The 24,308-nt window shown below is 43.3% G+C and overlaps 1 protein-coding gene across 1 annotated transcript in view; it reads left to right on the top strand.

Moving 5' to 3' along the window:
* Positions 1–21,463: 21,463 nt before the first annotated feature.
* The window catches only part of neurl1ab (neuralized E3 ubiquitin protein ligase 1Ab), a 32,001-nt gene continuing 29,156 nt past the window's right edge, over positions 21,464–24,308 (top strand). Inside the window, exon 1 of the mRNA XM_083923361.1 lies at positions 21,464–21,667. Coding sequence (XP_083779487.1) covers positions 21,634–21,667 — 34 coding nt within the window. The 5' untranslated portion in view covers positions 21,464–21,633. The remainder of the gene's footprint in view (positions 21,668–24,308) is intronic.

Here is a 24,308-nt window from a genome sequence, read left to right as displayed (position 1 = left end):
CAACAATGTAGAAACACTAAATTTGCAGCAGTATTGCAATGTAACTACGTACATTTACTCATGTATCTTACTCAGTACTTAGTGAATATGCTATACTTTATTCTTTTACTCCACTCCATTTATCTGAAAGCTATAGTTACTAGTTCTACACAACAGTAAGCAGCTACTAAAATTAGCTCTACCTTGAGAAAGTTCATTTTCCTTGAGGTATTGCTACTTTTACTCAAGTGAAAGTGCTTTTTCCACCAATGTTTACCTGTCAGAAAAAACATACAGACTGAAGTACTCGACATTTGCTCGACATTCTTTAGAAAAGATTTCCTATTGTTTTTATGATTAGTCACTTTAGGCAAGACTGAACGAATGTGAAAGACTTCCTTGTTGTCATAAAGTGATAAAAGCACATTTAAAACCAGTCAAACTCATCACACAATAAATCAGCAAAGATACAATCTATTTATTTAAATTCATATTAATATACAACATACATGTTTATATGTGTAAATCTGATTTAACTATTGCCTTTTATTTATCTTTGCCTTTTATTTTGAAGTTGTCTTTTTTATTCATTCTACGTTTTTTGTATTCATCTAAGTTTACATAGGTTTCACTTTTCATGCTGCCCCTATTGCTGTTGATTTGCTGCAGCTAATGATGCTGGTACTGATTTGATCTATGTACTGTTTTGTCCACATCAAGAGGAGCCATACAAAATGTGACTGTACGTGAGTGTAATGACAATGAAGAACATTCTGATTGTGATATCATTACCCTACGGGCAATGTGCAAATCCTTCGCCTGCAGCATATAGGAGAATCATTTTGAGGACACAATGAATAAGAGTGACTTTCCAAGGATGTTGACATATCTGGACCAGAGAACTGCAGACACATGTGTATTTTCAGTGTATATCCTCAATGACAATAATAAATGTTCTGAGCTCATAAAGATATTTTCCAGTTTGTAGTCCAGGTGTGTTTGCCAGTAAGTTCCAGAAAGTGAGTGGGAAGAAGTTTAAAGTTTGTATACTAGACGCCTTGTAAACCTGTCTCAGAGATGACATGGTTGTGCTCTTTGCTCCATTAGCCTCTACCTCCCCACACTGTCTTGCAGTGATTTATGTACTGTAGGAGCAGAATGATTGCTGTGTCGCAATTTGTTTCCCCTGCATATGTTGCCCTAGGGGTCCAAGCATTGTGCCGTCGTCAAAAATAAAATCCTATTGCTGACTGTTATATTTAAAAAAAATGTACTTAGGCCTACCATTGTTGGATTGATTCATTTAATGTCAATTTGATTCTTTATTTACAGTACAGTGTGGTGTACATGCATAAAGTATAGGTATAAATGGTGCAAAAATATATTTTTAAACACCTGCAGATCCGTGTCCCATAAATACCTGCTCAAAAAGATATGAAGAACAATGATTGAATCCTCAGTGCTAAATTAAATGTTTGATGATGTTCAAAAATTGTTGCACAATTACTTTTCTGTATCTTGGGTCAAAATGACCCCTAACTGATATCTGATGGAAATGTTATTATGCTATAAAAAAAAAAGCATACAGGATTTTATTTTTTTTAATTTGCATATTAATCAGATTGCTACGTTTGAGGTCATAAATGTTGGATGTTCATATATTTGGAAACAAAATGCTTCAAAATAAGTATTAAAAAACTGAACAAACGATGCAGCAGTTGTTCTTCGCATCATCCTGAATCCTCACTCTGTAGCTGGTATCAAGAACATGTCTGGCAAATAGTAGCCTACTATGAAAAATCATGACGAGGTCAATAAGTCAAAAGCCTTTCCAAGTTACATCTTGTTGCCAAACCTCTGTGATTCTCACCAGATGGCATTAAATCAGTGTATTACCTCAAGAGAAATGACAAGCATCACTTAATCTCACTGCATTACTGTTCAGTCTGGGAAACCTTCAAGCTCTGTTAGTTTTCTCCTTGAAATTTTAAATAAGTTAAGAATGAACTTTCTCTGCTGCTATGATCTTCTCAATAATCTTCTCTCTCTCAGATTCTTTCATAAGCGTTTTCGTTGCGGGGATGTTGCACTGTTATCAAGTCTGTGTGAAAGGTATAGAGACGGAATGGATCGCCTGCGCCTCTGAACTGGATGTGGATTTAATCACAGAGCTGCAATAGCACCAAGTCCACGTCTGTGTGAATGGCGAAGACAGCATGACAGAACAACATACAGTAATGATGTGCGAGTCGAGTAGAGTAGCCTATGTTACTAACAATAGTCAATATAGTCCACCATCTCTCCTGCTTTCTCTTTTCTCTTTCTCACGCATGTTGGCACTGGTCCTTTTCTCTGTTTACAGTTGTGCTATTATATTGGATAAAGTTGGCAGTTTGTGGGTCAGGTCAGATTAAGTGGTTGATTAATGGTTCAGAGCAGCTCACTCACATTAGACGCAGCCTCTTTTGCTTCCAAAATGCCGACATTATGTGTGAAATCGCTCCAAAGGCAGCAATACGCAGCTATACGCAGCCTTGCTTAGTTCTGTGTGAATTAACAAAAAGCTGGGATTGCAGCTTTCCTCCATTGTGGCGTATTTGAGGAATCTCTGTTGGAAAAGGGCTACAGTCTACATTATTTCAACTTTCTCTTTGCTTAAGATGCCCATTTTAATACAATTTGGAGATGGTGATAATAAAAAAATGCATCTACAATGGGACCTCTTTGTTGATTCTTGTATAAATGAAAATGTGTGGCGATTATATCTGTATTTAGTAAATGTTGTTGTGACTAAAAACACATTTTTTATAATTTGCAGCTGATTTGTGTCCATTTCACTTCATGTGTGAAGAAACCCTTACAGAGCTTTTTATTAGATGCAGATGATTAATTGCTTGTTATTCTAAAATGAATGCATTCTATTTGTCCTAAATAAGAAGTAATACAATCTTTAAAGTCACTGCAATCGACATTCCAACCCATCCTCATCATACTCCCGTGTTTTCTCACTCACAAACTGTGTGAACTCAAGAAAAACTACATGGTTAAGTTGAGGCCATAAGACCACTTTTTTAGGGTTATGGAAAGATTGTGGGTGGGGTTAAAAAAAGTTTGTATTATAACGCAACTACAGGGAACACAGGACATGAACAGGACAGACAGCGGTCTTTTGGGTGCAAGTCGGGTATTCATTTCACCCATCCAACACCCCAATGCCCTCACACTGAGTTTGGCACTTGCTTTTAGTGTCTAACATCACCACAGGTTTACAGTTGAAATCCTGGTGTAATACTGTATGTTCAGTGTTATGCCCCCAGAGATGGGTTTGTCACAGGAGATGCAGTTCAGCATGGTTTGTTTGTTATTGTGACCATAGCAGCGGGGAAGCATGTGCATCCTGGGAATCAGTGGGTAAATTCACCATGTGTTGATCAGTTATAATGGTGCTGAGTAATTCATCATTAGCAGTCATCAGCTCCTCAGTTAAGGCGTTATTCTTCATTTCCCCTCTTTGCTAAGGCAACGTCTGTGAGTAATATTCATCTAACAACATGAGACTGTCAAGTTATTTTGAGCTTGTTTGAATATAAATGCAGCTGTATCCTTATTATTTTGGTAAGCGGAGCTAGCTCAGTAATCTATTGTCATATGTCATTTGACTAGGTTAGCTATGTTTTGGTACCTATGGACCCAGGTCCTAAGTTTCCCCGGGTCCTATGTTCCCCGTTACCTGTTTGTATGAGACCGGGGAACATCTGACCCATTTTAAAGAAGGGTCCAATGTTCCTTGGTCTGTTGTTTTTTCCACAATCAGTGCAGAATTCTACAGGCAAATATGCCTATGTAGACCCGAACATTAGCTGCTAACCTTGACACTAATTCAAACCCCAACTATAATCCCTAAACCTAGCAAAATGCTGAATTAAATCAGGGAAGGCAGAGGCGTATGCGACCTGGGAACATAGGGATGACCCCGTTTTGGTCATAATAGCTACACGGCTTGGCTAGCTAGACCTTGCTAGCTGCCCCGATACTACTTTGTACTGTATGTTTATCTGTTTAATAATGCATACATTTTTGGTTGTATTTTGATTACGGTTTCACAAGATGCCCAGTAAACTTTATAGAGATTAATCCCCTGTGTCCAGGAGTTTTTTGGAAGTGTTTAAACTGATCGGAAAGATAGCCCAAGACATTCAGCCTGGCACAAAACAATGATTTGGGTCTGAAAATAATGATAATAATCTAATTTTATTAAAGCACTAGTTTGTTCTTCAGCCGTTTTACCAGTTTTCTCAGAGAAAAACAAGTCAATGCAGATCTAAGTCTACAACAGAGACAAGAATGAGCTCTGCTTTCCTCCTCAGCTTAACTACTCATGGACAGATCTACTGATCCGGAAGTTCAATCACAACAAAAAGTGCCTCACAAAAACACTGGCACAGTGCAGGTCCCGTATATCATGCATCTCAAGTGCTGCTGCTTTGGTTCAAAAATGCATTTGATCTTCAGTATTTTGTTTATACTGGGTTTGAAGTGAGGCTGTCATTCTCCCTTCTGTTCCTGAGTTATGGCATTGAATAATGGCCAGAAACATTATGCTGCCAAGTCCATGTTATCTTTTTAGACATTTGTTTGAAATGTCATAATTACCGTAAGAATTTTTGAGTTATGGACAAAAACAAAAACAGCATTGTGAGGTTACAGTGACCTTGAACTTTGACATGTTCAGAAGAATGGGATGGACAGACAACCTGGAAACAAAAGTAAAAGGTTAAAATCAGCCAGCTTCTTTTTCAATGCATTTGGGTATTTGTCTTTGAAAAGTGGTAAACATGGAACATTATTAATCTTATTCAAAGTTGATCTTTGTCTTACTGAATAAAATACTTAATAATAAGAATAATCCAACCTTTTCATCACTTGCCTCTGCCTTGGGGCATGTGCCATGTGGAAATATTCAATAGAAGTTGAACACCATCAGAGCCAGATTAAACAGAACTTTCAGGTCTCAACTAGAAACTCTCTTGGCGTCAACCCCACCTTGAATTCTTCAGGTCTGGAGGGTTCTAAGCAACTCAAACACTCTAACAATCAACAGCCTCTTTCATGATGGTGTCACAAAGGTTTATCATATAATCTAAAACTCTCATCAAGCTTCATACAGTTTGTCCAGAATTCTACACATATGTATGGCAATTACTGACATTCAGTTATACTTTATTTGTATACATTATAATTATATGAAATTTACAAAAAAAATCTGTGGCGTAAAAAATGCATTGATGACACAGAATGTAGTTTGTGCATGTTATTTGCACCCAATGCTTTCACAATTTAAATTTAAAAAGTAGAAACTTAGCACTCACATCCAGATGAAAAATGCTAGGTGCTCATCAGGAGACCATGTTATTAAAAAAAGGTAAAACAGAGTCTGCACACTAGGTAGTGCTCCCATGACCATTATCATTTGTTTAACAATAATTGAATTAAAACCAAGTGATGTTTAGAGGGTCAAAATCTTCTTCAGACAAATAATATAGCACAGAGACATACCTTTACCCACTAGACCAGGTCACCTGACAGAGCTTTTAAAACCACCATACAAACGTTAGTGCAGACATGCATGCTCCTCAGAGAATAAACCATTTTTATCTCGGATATTCCTTAAGCTCTAAAGGCTCATTTATGTTTCCATTTTGTGCGTAAATGCGCCCTTTACGTTGGAATGGACATTGAGCAAAACATCTTCTAGAGGGTGTCGCTCAGATTCAAAACTTACCCAATAAAGTTTAAAAGGTTTATGACAACAACAAACATGCCAACGATGAAGGAGATAACAATCCTGTGTCTATTGAGAAGGAGGGAAATTGGCACTAAATAAATCCCAGAGTGTGGACGGAGAATTCCAGACGTTGGTTTTACAGAGAAGACAAATTGACGACGAACAAAACTTTCAGTGTTTCAAGATGTCCTTCAGGGCTTTTGATGACTTGCTTAGTACACATCCACAAGCTTGCAGGATAAGGACAGAAATACAGATGAAATGTACACAGAGTACGGACAGAAGGCTCTGTCCATATCCATATGCATCTCTAACGTAGAGCATAAATGAGCCTTAACACCCCCACCACAATAAATCAACCCATAATGGATACTTTAATATGAGTATGCAGGGTCCCCAGAGGATTTATCCCAATATTACAATGACTCTCTGACCTAGTTTCTTCTGGCACCACCGTCAGGCTCATACACCATAAATATCAAAATCTGATGGGAAGATTTCCAGGAAATATAAAGTATGAACTGTGTGTATTTGGTGACTTTTATGTCTTCCTCTGAAACATCAATGTTTTATATTGTTGGGTCTAAAGAAAAAGTTCAGCCTTAAGTTCAGCTTTTCTTCCATTATTCAACAAAAAAATGCACACTGACATGAAGCTGAATGCTGTCCAATGCTCCATATGCTTGTGTTTTAATAAAACACGCCCTGAGCAGCAGTATAAGATCAATATGTTACACCTCATAAGCAAACAGAAACAGTCAGTTTGTGCTATGTCCTCTATTGTCATTACTTCATTATGAATTCATGTAAAGGGCTTTAATTATGCATTAGGACAAAGTAAGATGGACCACCTTAAATATTTATTGATTATAAATGTCATATTTCATTATAAACTTGCTTTATTCACGGTTGGTTTACTTTTTGGGTCAGTTAACATTCCAGCATGTTTGCAGTCGCACTCTGCCTTACAGGCTCTCTATTAGTGAACGTTTAAACAGTTTATAATACAGAGCTAACAATGGTAGAAAGATTGTAAACAGCTGTACGACACTACAGAATTTTCTTCATAGTACAGCAGGGCTTATGCTCTGGGGTTTCAATACTAAGTGGAAAGAGAAGACAACTCACTATCATTACATAACCCAACCACAATAGTAAGTAACTGAAATAATGAGTTCTGAGACTTTACTTGGCCTTGATTGATAAGCATCTATCCGGTTCCTCCTCGGCTGAATAGATGGAAGTGCTTTTTAAAGTAGCTGCACTCAACACTCAAATTAAACTTCAACACTTTTTCTTGATTGCTTAATGAAACTGGGGTCCACTTGGTCTTTATCATCACCTCAGCACAGCAGAAGTCTTCTCTTGCCAACGTGTTAACATATTCTCTTATAACAGTTAAAACATATCTCACAAAAAGACCCGGAAACTCTTATCTCTCAAAAAGACCTGGAAACTCTTAACTCTCTTAACTGTTAAAATCTATTTACAGCTGATATAAATGACTTTCATAATTATGAATCTCTAATGCACTTGGTCTTCAATCAGCAGTCAGTCAGGAAGGAACAGACTAAATTTGAAGTTCTGAGTATTTCAACAATTTCTTTTGTTTTTGTTGGATTTCTCTACCCTTAAATATCCTTTGGTTGCTTTGATGTCCAATTTATTTTTATTTTCATTATTGAGCATTTCTGGATTTGAAAAGTTAAGAAACAAGACTCTAGCTGTTGCAGTCCAGCCAAAAAATATTGGCATGGAAAAATCGGATGCAGAACAATATTTTTTTAGTTTCTCAGTATTTCTGAGTTTGGGTGAAATCCTTGGCTCAATCTGTGTTGAAGAAAGAATGAAGTAAAAAAAAAAAGCTGCACGACAAATAATGTCTGAATTAGTCTAGGTGCAAGAATAAAATGAATGAAGAATTATCTGTTTCTTAATCATATAATTTTTTTTAGTATTTTAACAGGGCATCTCAAAAAAGTGTAAAAAGTGTAGGAGAAGAGCACAGCAGGGTTTGTTTTCTCTGCTAGAATCATCTTTGGGGACAAGAATACAGTTCATGCTGTGATAGGCTTGCTTGCGTTTTTTGGCACATACTTTAACTAAATAAAACAGGGGTGTCAAACCTGGTCCCGGAGGTCCGCTGCCCTGTATGTTTTAGGTTTCTCCCTGCTCTAATCCACCTGATTCTAATTCTCCGCTCCTTATAAAGCAGCTTATGCTTGTCATAGGTTTGATAACCATTAGACTCAGGTGTGGTAGAGCAGGGAGAAACCTAAAACATGCAGCAGCAGGATTGGACTAACCTGACTCTCTAATTTTGTTCTGCCTTGCTTCATTCATACATCTGGGATCGCTCCAAAGGGAAGTGATTTCAGGAGGCTGGGCCTTATCAAAAACCCTTGCTTATGATTGGAATAAACCACTTGTCCGTCATCTTTATTGATGCTCTACTTCAACCACTTACATCGAAAGCAACCCGTGGCGCTGATGAGAGCAACGCAGGGAAAAGCCAAACCCGGTCGGGAGAAGGGCGAAAACATTCTCTGGTGTTCTTTTAAAAAAGGAAATATTCCCTATATTGGACATGGATAAAATAGCAGCAACGATGTTGACGCTTGTTTCCTCGATGCGAGCCGCCATTGTTGTCTGAATTACAACAGTCGCTTCTCCGCTACGTCACATCTCAAAAAACCCCGCTCGGCTGTCCCGATTTGCTCGACCACCTGAAATCATTTTCCTATGAAGCGATCCCAGATGGTTGAGTGGAGCTATCAGCAGAGACAGGCATGTAGCACAAATTAAGTTTTTTGATGGAAATAGCTTACAGTGTGTTGCTTTTGTTGTTAGTGAATGAGTGTTTGAGCATTTTGCATGCAAAATTTGTCAGTTTGGCCTGAAACTTTCATTTTTAAAAATGTAACTTCTGAGTGGAGAAATGCTTGAGCAAATGAGAAAAACTGTAATATACTGTAGCTGCAAACCAGTGTTTGCTGTGGAAAGATATTGGCGTAACGGCATCCTGAGCAGAAAATGAAGTCACGCTCTACCTGAAAAACCTGTTTCGTTTTTTTCTTCGGTATATCAAGTATAGGTCCTTTAAAGATTTGTTGTGCTGATGAAACACAAAGTAAGCAGATGGGAACATCTGTAAAATGGATGGTGCTTGATTTCAACTACAGCTACTGCAGTGACTCTGATGTGAACGCACTGTGAAAAAAACTGTGATCCTCCTTTTATCATAATATTATAGTTCCGTCTATAATAATATTTTTTTTCTTTTGCTCGTATTTTATCCTCTCTGCAGGAAGATCAATTGTAACCATCATGAACTCTCCATAGTAATGAAAATGATGGAAGTCTTTGAGATGCTCATTTAACAAGCATTAAAAAATGCTTCATAACAATCATATCTGGTCGATAAGGGCATCCCACGATGGCAAACATTCACAGTCCCAAAAAATGTAAATGTGATGGAATGCGGGAACATTTCTTAGGATCTGCAAAACCCAGAGACATTTATACATTAAAAAGAACAAGCTTGTATTTTAATTAAAGATGAATTCATTAAAGTAGCACATTGGTTCATTTGGAAGAAAGCTGAAAGAATATATTTGGCTTGTACATATTGCATTTTCTCTTAATTCCCCAATTTCGGGGGGGGGGGGTGTAAGATGTGTGACAGGTTTTAAAAATCTACAGCTAATAAGGAAGCTAAACAGTTTGGCTAACAGCCTTCAAACCATTTTTTGTTTTAACTTATGTTGGTCACTGCTCATTGTATTTGCAATGTTATAGCAGGGGCCTTCCTTTGAGCCTTCCTCTGAGTCAAAAGTCAACTTAGGGGGGGAAAAAGGTTTTTTTTTCTAGGATGAAATCTTTAATTTTCTACTCACCCAATACCAGACAAAACTCCAGTGAAGTTTTGACTGATACCAGGCGAGTCTGCCTGTCATCTGCCAAATTGATGTTGCAAATGGATTCATCTATTCAGAAAATAAACAGAAAATGTCCATCAGATTTCCCTAAATACCTCATTATTTCCCGCACAACGGTGCTCTGGTGATGTGGTGTGACTGTTAGTGTCTTTTAAAACAAAGCATATTCACTGAGGGAAAAAGAGGGGATAATGATTGAACCCAAAGCACAATTGTTTGGCTACAGACAGCTGATTATGGTGCATGAGCTATAGTTTGAGAAATGCAATGGACATTTTATGCAGTTTTGTGGCTTTAACTGTAACTTCAGCAGTCTGGGAGAAGACTGAAATGGAGCTGTGGTGGCTAAATGTGCGTCTAACAGTTATTTAAATGTCACTGAAGTTTTGATTAACATAGGCAAACACAAAATGGTGCATAGACAGAGACAATAGTGAAGTTAAGCTGTGGAGAAACAGAAAGACAGCATTAAATAAAGAGTGTCTAGACCACACAACCTCCTTTCTACCACAAAGACCTGAAAGAGGACAGACTATACACACAAGGCAAATATACCAGGCCAAAATTATTTTAGACTCAAATGTTGAACATGCTTTCCGTGTCTAGTCAAGTTTTAAGTAAGTTATTGCTCCTTGCAGTCGAATCCAGGTCACATTTCCAGTCTTCATGTTTGTGTCTCTCGCAGAGTTGAGTTGCGTTACTCAACAAATGGCAACAATAAAACCATATGTGGTGCAAATGTACATTCATTCAAAATTGTATTATTTCCAAAGGTAATCTACCTATTTCATCTTGTAAGTCAAATAAAGTGTCATGTTCTGCTACCCAGTATGACTGAAAAAACAGTAATAACAATCAAATATATTCACTCTAAATATTTTGACTCCACTAGCTACGTCTCCAGTACCCTGTGGTCTGACCTCTTTGTTACCCTACATGGAAAGCATCTGTCTTGACCCAGGAGTCGTCGTCAAGATGTGCTGTTGTGCGAGTTTATCCATCTTGGATACATGTCAACAGCACCCTAAGAGGAACGTATGGCAACACTGCTGTGGACCATAGGCTATGGTAAAAGTAGAGAATTATTGAGAGATTAGAAAGATGACTGAATGCTGCACATATTTTACAGTATACAGTGATATGTCCGCTTGTCACTGAGTCCATTCCTCAGGTCTTTAAACACATCTTAATCTCAGTTCCACAGTCTCTGCATTATTGAACACTGAATGGCAGGCTAGATCAAATTCAAATCAAGCTCTTACAATGCTGTTATGTTCTTCTTGTAAGATCTACGACCTCAAAAACAGCTTGACAACTCAAAGTGGGAATGTAAAGAAGTAAAGAAATGCAGTAAATTATTTCAATGAACTATAATGAACTGCTGTATACCTATTTGCTTTGTGTAACAGCTGGATGTTTTTTTTTGTTTGTCTGCACATTTTCGCACTGCAAGAAAAAATAACTCTACAAGCATTCTTTGCCAATAAAGGAACTGGTTTCCTGTAATTTTTGATGAATGTTGTATGAGAGTCCCTTGTTGCTATACTTTGCCTGATGACAATCTCATGATCAATAAACTTCCCCCCGGTATCTTCCGTATGTGATTGTCACCTTTAAATTCTATGTGACAACTTGATTTCACCTCTGTTACCTGCCTGCCGGGTGGATTTGCTTTTCTGCCGGAGCCCCCCTGTCGAGGATCATATAATGCTCTTGTGGGGCTTTGTAATGTTTTGCATATGGCTGCGGGGCGAGGGTCCAAACTCTGAATTGAATGGTGTTTTTGTTCAACATGGATCATCCCCGAAGAGAGCATGCATGCACAAGGCTGCCTCAAACAAGGTTGTCAAGATGTCTTTGGAGGCCCCACGCCAGCACACTCCACCAGGCAGCTGCTGCCTGCCAGGCGCCCATCTACAAATAATCTACTGTGGGAGGAGGTGTAAGTCTGTTCTGTCAGGGCATACAGTGTTTATCCAATCCTGAGTGACAGATTCAAAGCTATTGCACAAAGAATTAGGTAATAATACTCATATTAAAATGGTGCTGAGAATACAGTAATGTTTTAATTAAAGCAAATTGAGCCAATGTTGAAACTTAAGCCCTGTTCTGTGACTTTCATGTGTAGATGGATAACTGAACTGGCCTACTGGCCACAAGCGCAAGGGCCCCCTTGCCAGTTAACATTTCTTGTTGGAAGGTCATTCCAATGACCCCAAAGAGACACAAAAAGACACAAAGCGACAACAAAGAGTTGTGAAACTAACATGAAGAGTTACAAAAGACTAGAGAGATGCAAAGTCACCACAAAAAGACCCTTTTTTAAATTTAACCTTTGTTTCTACAGGTAATCTCATTGAGACATAGGGTCTCATTCTCAAGAGAGACCTGATTAACATATACCAGCAAAACAACACACAGTTAAACTGAACAGGACATTCACACAAAGAGAAGACAGAAAACAGTCCATAAAAGTGGTGAGTGCAAAGTGACACTAGAAAAACAAGAGCACACCCCCCACAGACAATCTCTCCAAATTTCGTAAAGTAACCACAAAGATATGCAAACTGACATCAGGACGACACAAAACTACAATGAGATGCAAACTTACTGCAAAACGACACAAGATGACCACAAATAGACACAAAACAATCACAGAGCGTTGCAATTGCAAACTGACTGCAAAACGACACAAAGCAAAAAGAAAGAGACCCAAAACAACCACAAAGAGATCAAATCAGATTGCAAAACGACAAGAAGCGACAACAAAGGGATGCAAAATGACCACAAAAAACAACGATGCAAACTGTGAGCCTCCCTGCTCACAGGACAGACAGAAGATGAGACACACAGCGTTGTCAGCGGTTAACCGTTTATTTTCCGCTTCTTCTCTCCCCCCCCAAACGTGACTCAACATCTCTCTTGTGTACGGACGAGCGGCCGTCCCTCTGTCGGCCGTGGTCCGGTGTTTGCTGCCTCCTTGATTGGTCCCGCTCTGGTCCTCCCCTAGGACCCAGTCTACTGCAAGAGACAGAACCAGGTTACAACCGTGCTTATATAGCTGACTGATTACCTGATTCTGTCCAGCTGTCTGATCACCGGCCGAGCCACTCCTCCCTCTCCTCCAGCAGTCGACACCTTAACCACACCCCACTGCCACATACCCCCACCGCCCGACTTAGGCCGGGATCCCACCGGCCGCAAGCCCACTCCCCCCCCCCTCCGCGGAGCGGGAGAGAAAGTCAGCCACGACCATGCGGTTACCCGGCCTATGGATCACCTTGAACCGGAACGGCTGTAATGCCAGATACCAGCGAGTGATCCGCGCGTTGGCATCTTTCATGCGGTGGAGCCATTGGAGCGGGGCATGGTCCGACCAGAGGGTGAATGAGCGCCCCAGGAGGTAGTAGCGGAGGGCCCCGACCGCCCACCGTATGGCGAGGCACTCCTTTTCCACCGTACTGTAGTTCACCTCCCGCTGAGCCAGCTTTCGGCTAATGTACAGTACGGGGCGGTCGATCCCCTCCACCTCCTGGGACAAAACGGCCCCCAGCCCACTGTTCGAGGCATCGGTCTGCAGGACGAAAGGGAGAGAAAAGTTAGGGGTGTACAAGAGTGGCTCCCCACAGAGGGCTCGCTTCACCCTCTCAAACGCCAGCTGACACGGCTCCGTCCACTGGACCGGATCTGAGGCACCCTTTCGGGTCAGGTCGGTGAGGGGGCTGGTCAGCTCCGAAAAGGCTGGAATGAACCTCCTATAGTAACCGGCCAGCCCCAGAAACCTCCTGACCTCCTTTTTTGTCTTGGGTGTCGGGCAGGCCGCCACTGCTGCGGTCTTTTGCACCTGTGGCCGCACCTGCCCGCCCCCCAAGTGGTACCCCAAATACCGTACCTCCCTCCGTCCAACCGCACACTTCTTCGGGTTGGCCGTGAGCCCCGCCTTCCTCAGAGACTCGAGCACCGCCCCCACCTGCTGCATATGCTGCTCCCAGGACTCACTGTGAATGATTACATCATCCAAGTAGGCCGCAGCATATGCAGAGTGAGGCCGCAGTACCCGGTCCATGAGGCGCTGGAAAGTAGCTGGGGCCCTGAACAGCCCGAACGGAAGTGTGACAAACTGGTACAAACCGTACGGAGTGGAGAAGGCCGTCTTTTCCCTGGACTCCGGCGACAGGGGAATCTGCCAGTAGCCCTTGGTCAGATCCAGTGTCGTGAAAAAGCGAGCCGTGCCCAGCCGATCCAGGAGTTCGTCGACCCGGGGCATTGGGTAGGCATCGAATTTGGACACCTCATTGACCCTGCGATAGTCCACACAGAACCGTATTGACCCATCAGACTTGCGAACCAGCACAATGGGGCAACACCAGTCACTGTTGGACTCTTCTATTACCCCCATCTCCAACATGGCCTGAAGCTCTGCCAGAACCATTTTCCTCTTGTGTTCTGGCAGCCGATAGGGTCGTGAACGCACGGTCACCCCTGGGGGTGTTTCTATGTGGTGGTGTATGAGGCTTGTGCGTCCTGGCAGGGGCGAGAACACATCCGCAAAACGCTGCTGCAACGAGGCCACATCTGCTACCTGGCTCGGTGAGAGATGGTCATCAAAGGGGACCGGCGCTGAATAGTTCGAGTTTTCCACCTCCGGCCCCAACTCATCTCTCTCGATCACCGTAGTAGCCAGAGAAACAGCAGTCACCTCCCTCCAGGCTTTAAGGAGGTTGAGGTGGTAAACCTGTGTGGCTCCGCCCCTGTCTGAACGCACAACCTCATAGTCAACATCCCCCACTCGCCGTGTGACCACAAAGGGCCCTTGCCACTTGGCGAGCAATTTGGAGCTAGATGATGGTAGCAATACAAGCACTTTATCTCCCGGTGAAAACTGTCTAAGTTTTGCCCCTCTGTTGTACAGACGCTGTTGACGTTCCTGGGCCTGGAGCAAATTCTCCCGTGATAACTGACCCAGTGAGTGGAGTTTTGCTCGCAGGTCCAGGACGTGCTGCACCTCGCTCTTGCTGGTGCTTGGACCCGCCTCCCAGTTTTCCTTAACCAGGTCCAAGACACCCCGCGGTTTTCGGCCGAACAGGAGTTCGAAGGGAGAAAATCCCGTGGAGGCCTGGGGAACCTCCCGCACTGCAAACAACAGAGGGTCCAACCATTTATCCCAATTACGGCTATCCTCGTGCACGAACTTACGAATCATGTTCTTTAGTGTTTTGTTAAACCGCTCCACCAGGCCGTCGGTCTGGGGATGGTACACACTAGTCCGGATTGAACGGATGCCCAGTAATTCGTATAGTTCGCGTAGTGTACGTGACATAAAGGATGTGCCCTGATCCGTCAGGATCTCTTTCGGGATCCCAACTCGGGAGATAACTTGAAACAATGCCTGTGCAACACTCTTTGCAGAGATATTGCGCAGAGGCACCGCCTCGGGATATCGGGTTGCATAGTCCACTAGGACTAACACAAAGCGATATCCCCGTGCACTCCGGTCTAATTGCCCGATGAGGTCCATGGCAATTCTATCAAATGGGACCTCCATTAGTGGTAGTGGGCGCAACGGCGCTTTTGGGGTGGCCGGCGGATTGACTAACTGACATTCGCGGCAGGATGCACACCACCGACTTACATCTGCGCGAATGCCCGGCCAATAAAATCGGGCCATGATCCGGTTCAGTGTTTTATCATAGCCTAGGTGGCCCGCCATGGGGTTATGATGAGCCGCCTGGAAAATTGTTTCCCGACGGCTTTTGGGCACCAACAACTGGGTGAGTTCTTCGCCTGTCCGAGCGTCACGACTCGCTCTGTAAAGCCTGTCCCTAATGACAACAAAATATGGGTGAGTGAGTGCTGTGTTAGGGTGGACCTGGCACCCATCAATTTTCATCACTTGGTTAAAGGCATGACGGAGGGTCTCATCCCGAGACTGCTCAAGTGGAAAATCTTCCATGGGGGCTATCTGCAGGGCCCCCGGAGCCAGCCGTGCTGGCCCCGCCGGCCCCACGCCCCCCCCCGACGGCGTCGGGATGAGACACCCCGTCTCACCACTAAGCACGGCACACCACTCGCATTTCCCTGACGTACGTGACCGCACCCTCATAGTTTCCCCCGCTAAACTAGCAAACCCTGGCCAATTCGTGCCCAAGATTAGAGGGTGCGTGAGGCGAGTACTAACTCCAGCCCTAACTTTATGCTTTTTCCCTTTAAAAATAATTTCTAGAGCCACCACCGGATAATCGTGAATATCCCCATGCACACACCTCACCTTCACCCACGATGCCTCTAGCAAAGCCCCGGGTCGAACCAAGCGCTGGTGGATCATGGTCTGTTCAAACCAGAGTCCAGCAGAGCTTGGTGTGTACCCCCCTGTATACATACCGGTATCCGGTACGTCCCTTCCGGACCGTGGGAGGGAGCTGGCGGTCCCGCAACCCGCACCACTTGTCCCACCTCCATGAGGGGGCACTCCGCCCGGAGATGGCCGGGCTGCCCACACCGCCAGCACCCCTGCCCTGGCGTCTGAGGAGCCCCCCGGGGTGCCGGTCGATCAGACACGTAGGCTGGGCCCTGCGGAACAGAAGGCAGTGTGTTATTAGTGGACCAGAGCGGGGCGGGTTCCGGGTGTGTGGGCGTGTGCGAGGCAGGGTGCGGTGCAGCGGCCGCCGGGAATCTCCTCCTCGGGGCCGGGGTGGGACGGCCCGCAGGGATCGCCGCTGGCCTGGCCTCCTCCCTCATGCTCCGCCGGGGAAGGGAGAGATGGTCCTCCGCGAGGGCGATCGCTGCCTCGATGGTGGGGGGACGGTGGCACTGGACCCAGTTGGCGGTGGACGAGGGTAAGCCGGCGATAAACTGCTCCAGCGCCACCTGTCCCACGACGTCCTCGGCGGAGTGGGTCCCCGGCTGGAGCCAGCGCCTCGCTGCGTCGAGGAGCCGCTGCGCGAAGGCGAAGGGGCGGCCGGCTTCCTCAAAAGAGAGCCCCCTGAACCGCCGCCGGTGTCCCTCTGGCGTACTGCCCAGCCGGTCCAGGATGGCTCTCTTCAGGTGGGCAAAGTCATGGCGAGAGGCCGCCGGCAGGCTGTGCGCGGCCAGCTGCGCCACGCCGGTAAGCAGGGGAAGAAGCCGGACCGCCCTCTCCTCCTCCGACCACCCGCACGCCTCCGCCGTGCCCTCGAATATGTCCAGAAATGCCTCCGGATCATCCTCTGCTGTCATCCGTTGGAGGGCAACAGGCGGAGGCCGGCCGCGACTGGGCTCCGGGTCGGGCTGGGTGGCCGGGCGCTGCAGCAGCCCCTGCAGGAGAGCACGATCTTCCCTCTGGGCCGCCGCGATGTCGGCCAAGGCACGGGACTGCTGCTGCTGGAGAGCGGTGGTGCTCTCCTGCATCGCGGCGAGGTGCTGGAGGGCCAGCGCCAGCGGATTTGGGGCTTCTGACATGTCCCTGTTCGGGTGCCAGATGTGAGCCTCCCTGCTCACAGGACAGACAGAAGATGAGACACACAGCGTTGTCAGCGGTTAACCGTTTATTTTCCGCTTCTTCTCTCCCCCCCCAAACGTGACTCAACGTCTCTCTTGTGTACGGACGAGCGGCCGTCCCTCTGTCGGCCGTGGTCCGGTGTTTGCTGCCTCCTTGATTGGTCCCGCTCTGGTCCTCCCCTAGGACCCAGTCTACTGCAAGAGACAGAACCAGGTTACAACCGTGCTTATATAGCTGACTGATTACCTGATTCTGTCCAGCTGTCTGATCACCGGCCGAGCCACTCCTCCCTCTCCTCCAGCAGTCGACACCTTAACCACACCCCACTGCCACACAAACTAACTGCAAAATGACACAAAATGACCACAGAGACACAAAACAACCGTAAAGAGACACAAAACCACCACAAAGAGATGCAGAATGACCATAAACTGGTGCAAAGCTACCGGTACTAGCAAGAGATGTGAAACCAATGACTACGAAGAGGCACAAAATTACTCTAAAGAGACATAACATGACTATAAATTATGCATGTACTAGGTAGCATCTACTGTACATATTCATCAGAAATGTGCTTTTTTTAGGGGGTACTTTCAAGGCAAATTTAGGCAAAATATTTCTCTTTTTGTGTTTTGTAATCGACATTTCACAGTTTCTAGATTTTTTGCAATCTTACTCAGTACAAGATTAGTGGCATGCTGCTTTGATATTACTGTAGGACACAGGGCATCATATTTTATCATTTCATTGTGAACAACACTTCTCCTTGTATTACAGAACAGCCAATCAGATATTTTTCAGCCTGGTGATCAGGTGGCATGTCAAACTCTATTAAGTGTGACTGTGGTAGCTACAGGGTCCATGCCATAAATTTCTAAGTGTTCTCTTCACACTTTTTGCTTTGATATTTTCAGTTCATCTCAATTTCCTATGACGAATAAAATCAGTTTGACCAGCCTTCACTGACAACCACTATGTAAAATGTTGCATGACCCCCTCCCCCCTCCACAGTTGTTGCAAATTGCTTACAGACAGTCGAGTAAACCGCAATCAGTTTGGATAAACAACATGAGAATAAAGCTCATGCTACCAAGCCAATACAGTGTCTCACAGGCCTGGCTGCCGACACAAGTTATGTAAACGCTAAGGCAACCAGGCAGATCCTGAGAGGTGCCCGCTGGGTACCTTGGCTATCATGCTTACTCTGAACCTCTAGTGAATGCACAAATAAACCTTTACTTTAAAAGGAAAATGGGAAGGACATAAAACTGAGGTTCATTTATTTGATGGGACATAACAACTCCATCAGATTTCATTGCATCAAATGTTTGTGATGTAGGAATTTGAACTTCATCTCATCTCATCTCATCTTCATCCGCTTATCCGGGGTCGGGTCGCGGGGGGCAGCAGCTTTAGCAGGGGACCCCAAACTTCCCTTTCCTTGGCCACATTAACCGGCTCTAACTGGGGGATCCCAAGGCGTTCCCAGGCCAGCATGGAGATATAATCTCTCCACCTAGTCCTGGGTCTTCCCCGAGGCCTCCTCCCAGCTGGACAGGGCTGTAACACCTCCCTAGGGAGGCGCCCAGGGGGCATCCTTACTAGATGCCCGAACCACCTCAACTGGCTCCTTTCAACGCAAAGGAGCAGCGGCTCTACTCAGAGTTCCTCACAGATGGCTGAACTTCTCCCCCTATCTCTAAGGGAGACTCCAGCCACCCTCCTGAGAAAACCCATTTCGGCCGCTTGTCTTCCCAAATGAAAATGCAATATAAAGCATTTCAGTTTCTCAAAGTGTGGCCCGGGCAATTATCTGGGATCCATTCTAATACTTTCACTTTCAGTAGCTTACATTTAATAATCTCATCTATCTCTTCATCTATCTGGTTAGACAACTTGCAGAAAGCTACTGTTTGCAAAGAAAGTATTGGCAGAGACACCGCTTGTCAGCAGGCAAAGCAAGCTCCCCAAGGGCTGATAAACTTTAAACTACAGCAGTGACATTGTGCAAAGTTTGCAACAAGCCCCCACCACAGCGACTTCCTGGTTGATACGGAAGTGCCAAAAACTACAGTTCGTTGAGTGTCCACTAGGAGTAGTTTGGACAATAGAGTAGTTTCTCATTGAACCCCATGTTAAACAGGCCATTTTCACAGCATAATTAAACCTATTTAAGGCCTGGTACAAAAAAACATTCTAGTCTGTATGTTTAGGTCATATCTGTGTGGTGGTGATATCATAAGTGACAAGATGGTTTGCTCTTTGATCAACTGTACAAACAGATGGTTTAGGAACACACCATGTTAACGTTAGCTCTCTGTTAGGCTAATTAAATAGTCACACTTGCACCATGACTTGCAATATAGTCTACTATTGATGGCACATACACTAGATGCTAATCTGGAGCACCGGGAAGATTCCGGGAGGGAGGTGTTTTACAGTCCATGGGCATGGTGCTGTGTTGAATATCAGTTTAAATCATACACCATAAACGCTGCCTGCCGGCACTTCACTCAAGAAGCCAGTGTGTTTTCCACTAGACTGACACGGGACTGCCTGCCCTCGACTCGCCAAGCTAGTGTAATCTCCGCTAGTGACACGGAGCTCCGTGTCAGTCTCTACCCTCTACAAAATCCTTTGCCCATTACAAAATAAAAAAAATTACTCCTGAATGTTTATAACATAAATTGTTGATTTTTAAATTATTTTTGTTTTATGTGTGCATATTTCTTCAATCATATGCTGTCTCTAAAAAATGGCACTTCTCAGCTCCTGTATCACGGTTGTTCAGCCTGAAATTTGAGCTTTGAGCAAGTTTCAGCTGGAGGCAGAGAAACTGCATGCTCATCGCGGAAACTTCCCCACCAAGAGAAGAACAGAAGTCACAGTGTCAGCATTTATCTTCCAACAAGCTGTCAAGCAAATCTTGAAACACTACAGTGTTGAGTAAAGATAATGAACATAAACCAAACAAGCCTTAAACGTCTGTGTGACATCTGTATTATCTGTCACTTTCCAGATCTTCTGCCAATAATTTGCATTATACAATATTTTCCCCCCCTGCGCTTGTATTTTCCCATCTACTGACTCGAAGAGAGAGCGAAAGAGGATGTGAAAGTAGGTAGGGCCAGTACGCATCATCAAACATTGTCCATTCAGCAAAATTGTCTTGGAATTAAAGGCACTGTATTCGAAATTCAGAACATTAATAAAGCAACAAACGGTTATTTTCTATGTGAAGATTTAGTGGAGTAAGGGCGTCGTGAGCAGAGAATGAAGTCATTCTCCCTCTGTGTGTGTGTTGTTATCCAAGTTTCTCTGTTGTTTGTTGAGATAGACCGCACAAGCATGTTAACATATGTGGCCTTGAGAAAATACATGGAGCCCTGTGGATGCAATCCCAGCACCATTCGGTTTTTTTCAGTATTTGGAGAAGAGCACCTTTAAGCTATTTCACAGCAAAACCCTGACATTACAGTCAGGGAGGATATACGAGACGGCGATACAAAGAATACAAGTTAGAAAAAAAATAAATAAATAAATAAATACCAACAATGTCTGCAATTAACCAAAGCAGGAACAGTGTACAACAACCATATAATCTAGGGACACATCTGTCTCATTTTAGTACCTCTTGCAATTTGCTCCATTTATTTGATGCAAAAAAGTAAAAGCTATATTACCAAGCTCAGTATTTATCTGAGGAGTTTCGAGGGATACAAATCCCTGTGAGCATGTGTGATGACAACTGAGTTTTTAAAAGACAAGTGAAGTAGAATAGTATTTTGCCTGTAGCAATGAATGCCTTATGGGTGCCCAATGAATGCCTTATAAACATAGAAGAGGCAGTGTCTGTCACTGACAGAAGATAAGGTTCTTCTCAACAGGTGGGCTGGGAGGACACCCCTACAGAAACCTGTTTTATGAACATGTGCATCTGCAGACTACAGGAATTGGGGGAAGTGAGGACCTTCATGAGTGGTGACAAAACTGAGTTCTCCTAAAACTCAAATCTAAAAGGTAGAAGAATGCATAAATCACTGAGTCTTTATAGGGCTATTAAATATGTCATACAGGGAGATAAGTGTCCTCTAAGGGTCTATAGGAATATGATGGTGATTTATTGTTAAGGTCCTCTCTTTGGTAGCTACAGCGTTAATGGTCCCGGGAAGCCCCACCTCCACTACCACCTTTTATGTTAATTTCAGCGTGATCTATACACGGACTGGAGGAGCTGCAGAGTGCTGGGTCTGCTGTCTGCTGAGCTTCATGTCGATGAGGCTTTTGGACAGACACAACCTGCCGCTGAATCACTGTCGGGACTTTTTTTTTATTTTTTATGTGAACCACGTCGTGTCCGTATAATGTCGCCGCTGAGGACGCGCAGCTGTATGTGAATATTGTGGATCCAGCCGGTAGTTAAGAGAAGAGGTGTACGCACCTTGCATCCAGCCATGGGAGGTCAGATCACCAGGAATACCTTCTACGGTAAGGACATCTGGCATCAGGGCTATTGATTCTTTATTGAATGAACTCAGTTGTTATTGTAGCAGAAGACGATGTAATCGAGTTGGAAGCGTGCTTGTGCAGCCTCAAGCCTTTGTGCATTGAAATTGTAGGCGTCCCAGTTGCTTGAAATAGATGAGAAGTGAAAGTAGCCAAGTTTGACCACCTTCTGTAAGTCACGACTGACTTTGAGGTATTAGATAAATATTATTAAAACATCCCGGTGAGGCAAGATTCTCATTCTTGTCCTGTTTCTTCCTTAAGCGTGTGTACAGTAGCTATATTTGAAAGAAAGCAGACAGGAATATGAGCCAAGTTGGTACACAACTTTTCCCCTCGTGGATTATTTTGTTTTAAAGTGATACACTCACAGGCTGTCAGGATGTCCCCAACAGGTGCATTGGGAGGTTTCATCTATATCCATTTTCACATTTCATTTCGCAGAAGCTTTCTAGCCAACTATTAATAAAAGATGCAATTGAGTGTTTGATTTCCTGTATTGTTCATTTGCAAAGACAATCATAATGTGTAGTTGTTTTCAGCTGCTTTCTGGCAGTGATACATACACAGTAATTAAACATATTTACTATAATGCAATTTAAACCCAATGTAAGGTGTGTTTGAGTCATTATAGCTGTTTTATGAAGGTGTTTCTATTTTTGACAACTTAAAATGATTTCTTGAGTATAAAAATGAGTCTAGGAGAGGACTTGTTGATTATATTGCTTGCAAAGCTGTAACAATAGTCAACTAGCAGATAATAACTCATCACTTAACTCGTTTTCTAAGCAAAAATGCAAAATGTTCTCGTTGCAGCTTCTTAAATGTGCGGGTTTTCTGCTTTCCTGTGGTATATATGGCTTTCAATTCAATATATTTCAGTACTGACGTCACCTTGTGCTCTAATTGATAATAATTGTAGTATTTCATTAAGTTTTGTTGGATTCTGGAATTGGTCTTCATTTCCCAGAAGGACAGATGGATATATGCCAAACCACAAAGTCCTTTTTCCAACTTTACTGTTAAGAGCCACTGGTGGGAAATAACAAAATAGGTGCAGGCTAGACACTACTAGAAAACCTTGGCCCTCTGACAAGAGCCCGGGCAGGACCCTGAATATGTAATCCCTGTCATGTTGCAGGGCCCCTGTCCAGCTCCCGGGCTCATGAATCATTCAGCTCTCCCCACTTGGCAAACCGACATGATTGAATTACTGAAGTTTAGGTATCACAGTGTGACGGTAGCACAGAGGTGAAGCTATTTTTCAAGTAAGGCGATTAGATTTAAGTGTTTTAAAATGTTTTAAATTATTAACCCAGCATTGAGATTACAGGTAACATTTGCATTGGTAGCACAAAAACTGTGCTTCAGTTTGGGCTTGTGTAACTTCCTCGTTTAAAAAATAGCTCTAAAACAAGCACCACTGATGATTCAGTCATTACTTTGCTATTTACTTAGAGCTGGTTGATTTGTATAATCCACTACCACAACATTGCCAATGCAAATCCTTGTTAATTGAAGCCCTAAACTTTAAATTACATCCGTATACAAACATGAATAAACAAATAATAATAATAATAATAATAATAATACACACTGTACATGCATTTGATCAGAGCCTGGAGGTACAATGGATGAAGTTGTCTTCGCTTTAAGTCTCTTAGGTGAAATAAAATAAAATCTCTTTTATATCAATAACATCCCTTATTTTTTTTCAACAGATTCAACTGTTGATGATTGTATTACTTTTAAGGAAAGTATCAGGTCAACATTTTCTCTATTCTAGGATATTCTCATAATTCATAAAATTTCACCAAATATAAAATAAACAGCACTGTAAAAGTAACAGGACTGATACACAGTGATACTAATGGGAGGATGTTTTAAAACTTCATAAGTGTTCAAGAATCACTTTTGCTTATCTTTTACTGAAACCACACAAGCTATGACATATTTGCAAAAGCTAAAAACACATACGAGCCCTCTGGCTCTTTAGGGTGCTGCCTTTGAGTGCTTGCCTTATGAGAGGGCCACCGAGCCTCCATACTAACGTCACACCACATTAGAGCCTCAGTTGGGGCTTCTTAGTGAGACGAGCCTGGGGATGAAACACAGAGTAGGAGCGTAAGAGGCCAGGTGACACTGGCCAGGGCCAGTCTTTGTCTCTGCACTGTTTGTCCTTTCCAATTAATGACTGTGAAGGCGGTCACATTGTGTGCGGTGGTGCATTAAGTAACATTATCCTTTCTTAAGTTGCTCATCTGACATTCGTCATGGCACCTCTCTTTTATCATGACAGGGCTCTGGTCACTGTTTACCCTGATGTCTCCGTCAGGTCGCATGACTTTTTAAACACACTTCAGCAGCCACTGTATCATCAGCACTTTTTTGGCTCTAACCAGCTGTCATTTACAGTAAATCCAATGTGGTATTTTTATTCATCCATTTATTTACCTACTTGACTTTATGCACAGTTTTTATAGTCATCTTTGTGCTCTGGATGCTGTGAACCCATTACAAGATGCCTGGGATGCTAAAATAGAAAACAGACTGAATAATTTAATTTCACAGCAGCAGAAATGAGATGAATGTAGTAAAAATGAAAAAAGATAGTAGAAGCTTG

The sequence above is a fragment of the Echiichthys vipera genome (assembly GCF_963691815.1).
Source record: "Echiichthys vipera genome assembly, chromosome: 11".
Classification (NCBI taxonomy): Eukaryota; Metazoa; Chordata; class Actinopteri; order Perciformes; family Trachinidae; genus Echiichthys; species Echiichthys vipera.
This window is presented reverse-complemented; position numbering and strand designations above follow the sequence as displayed.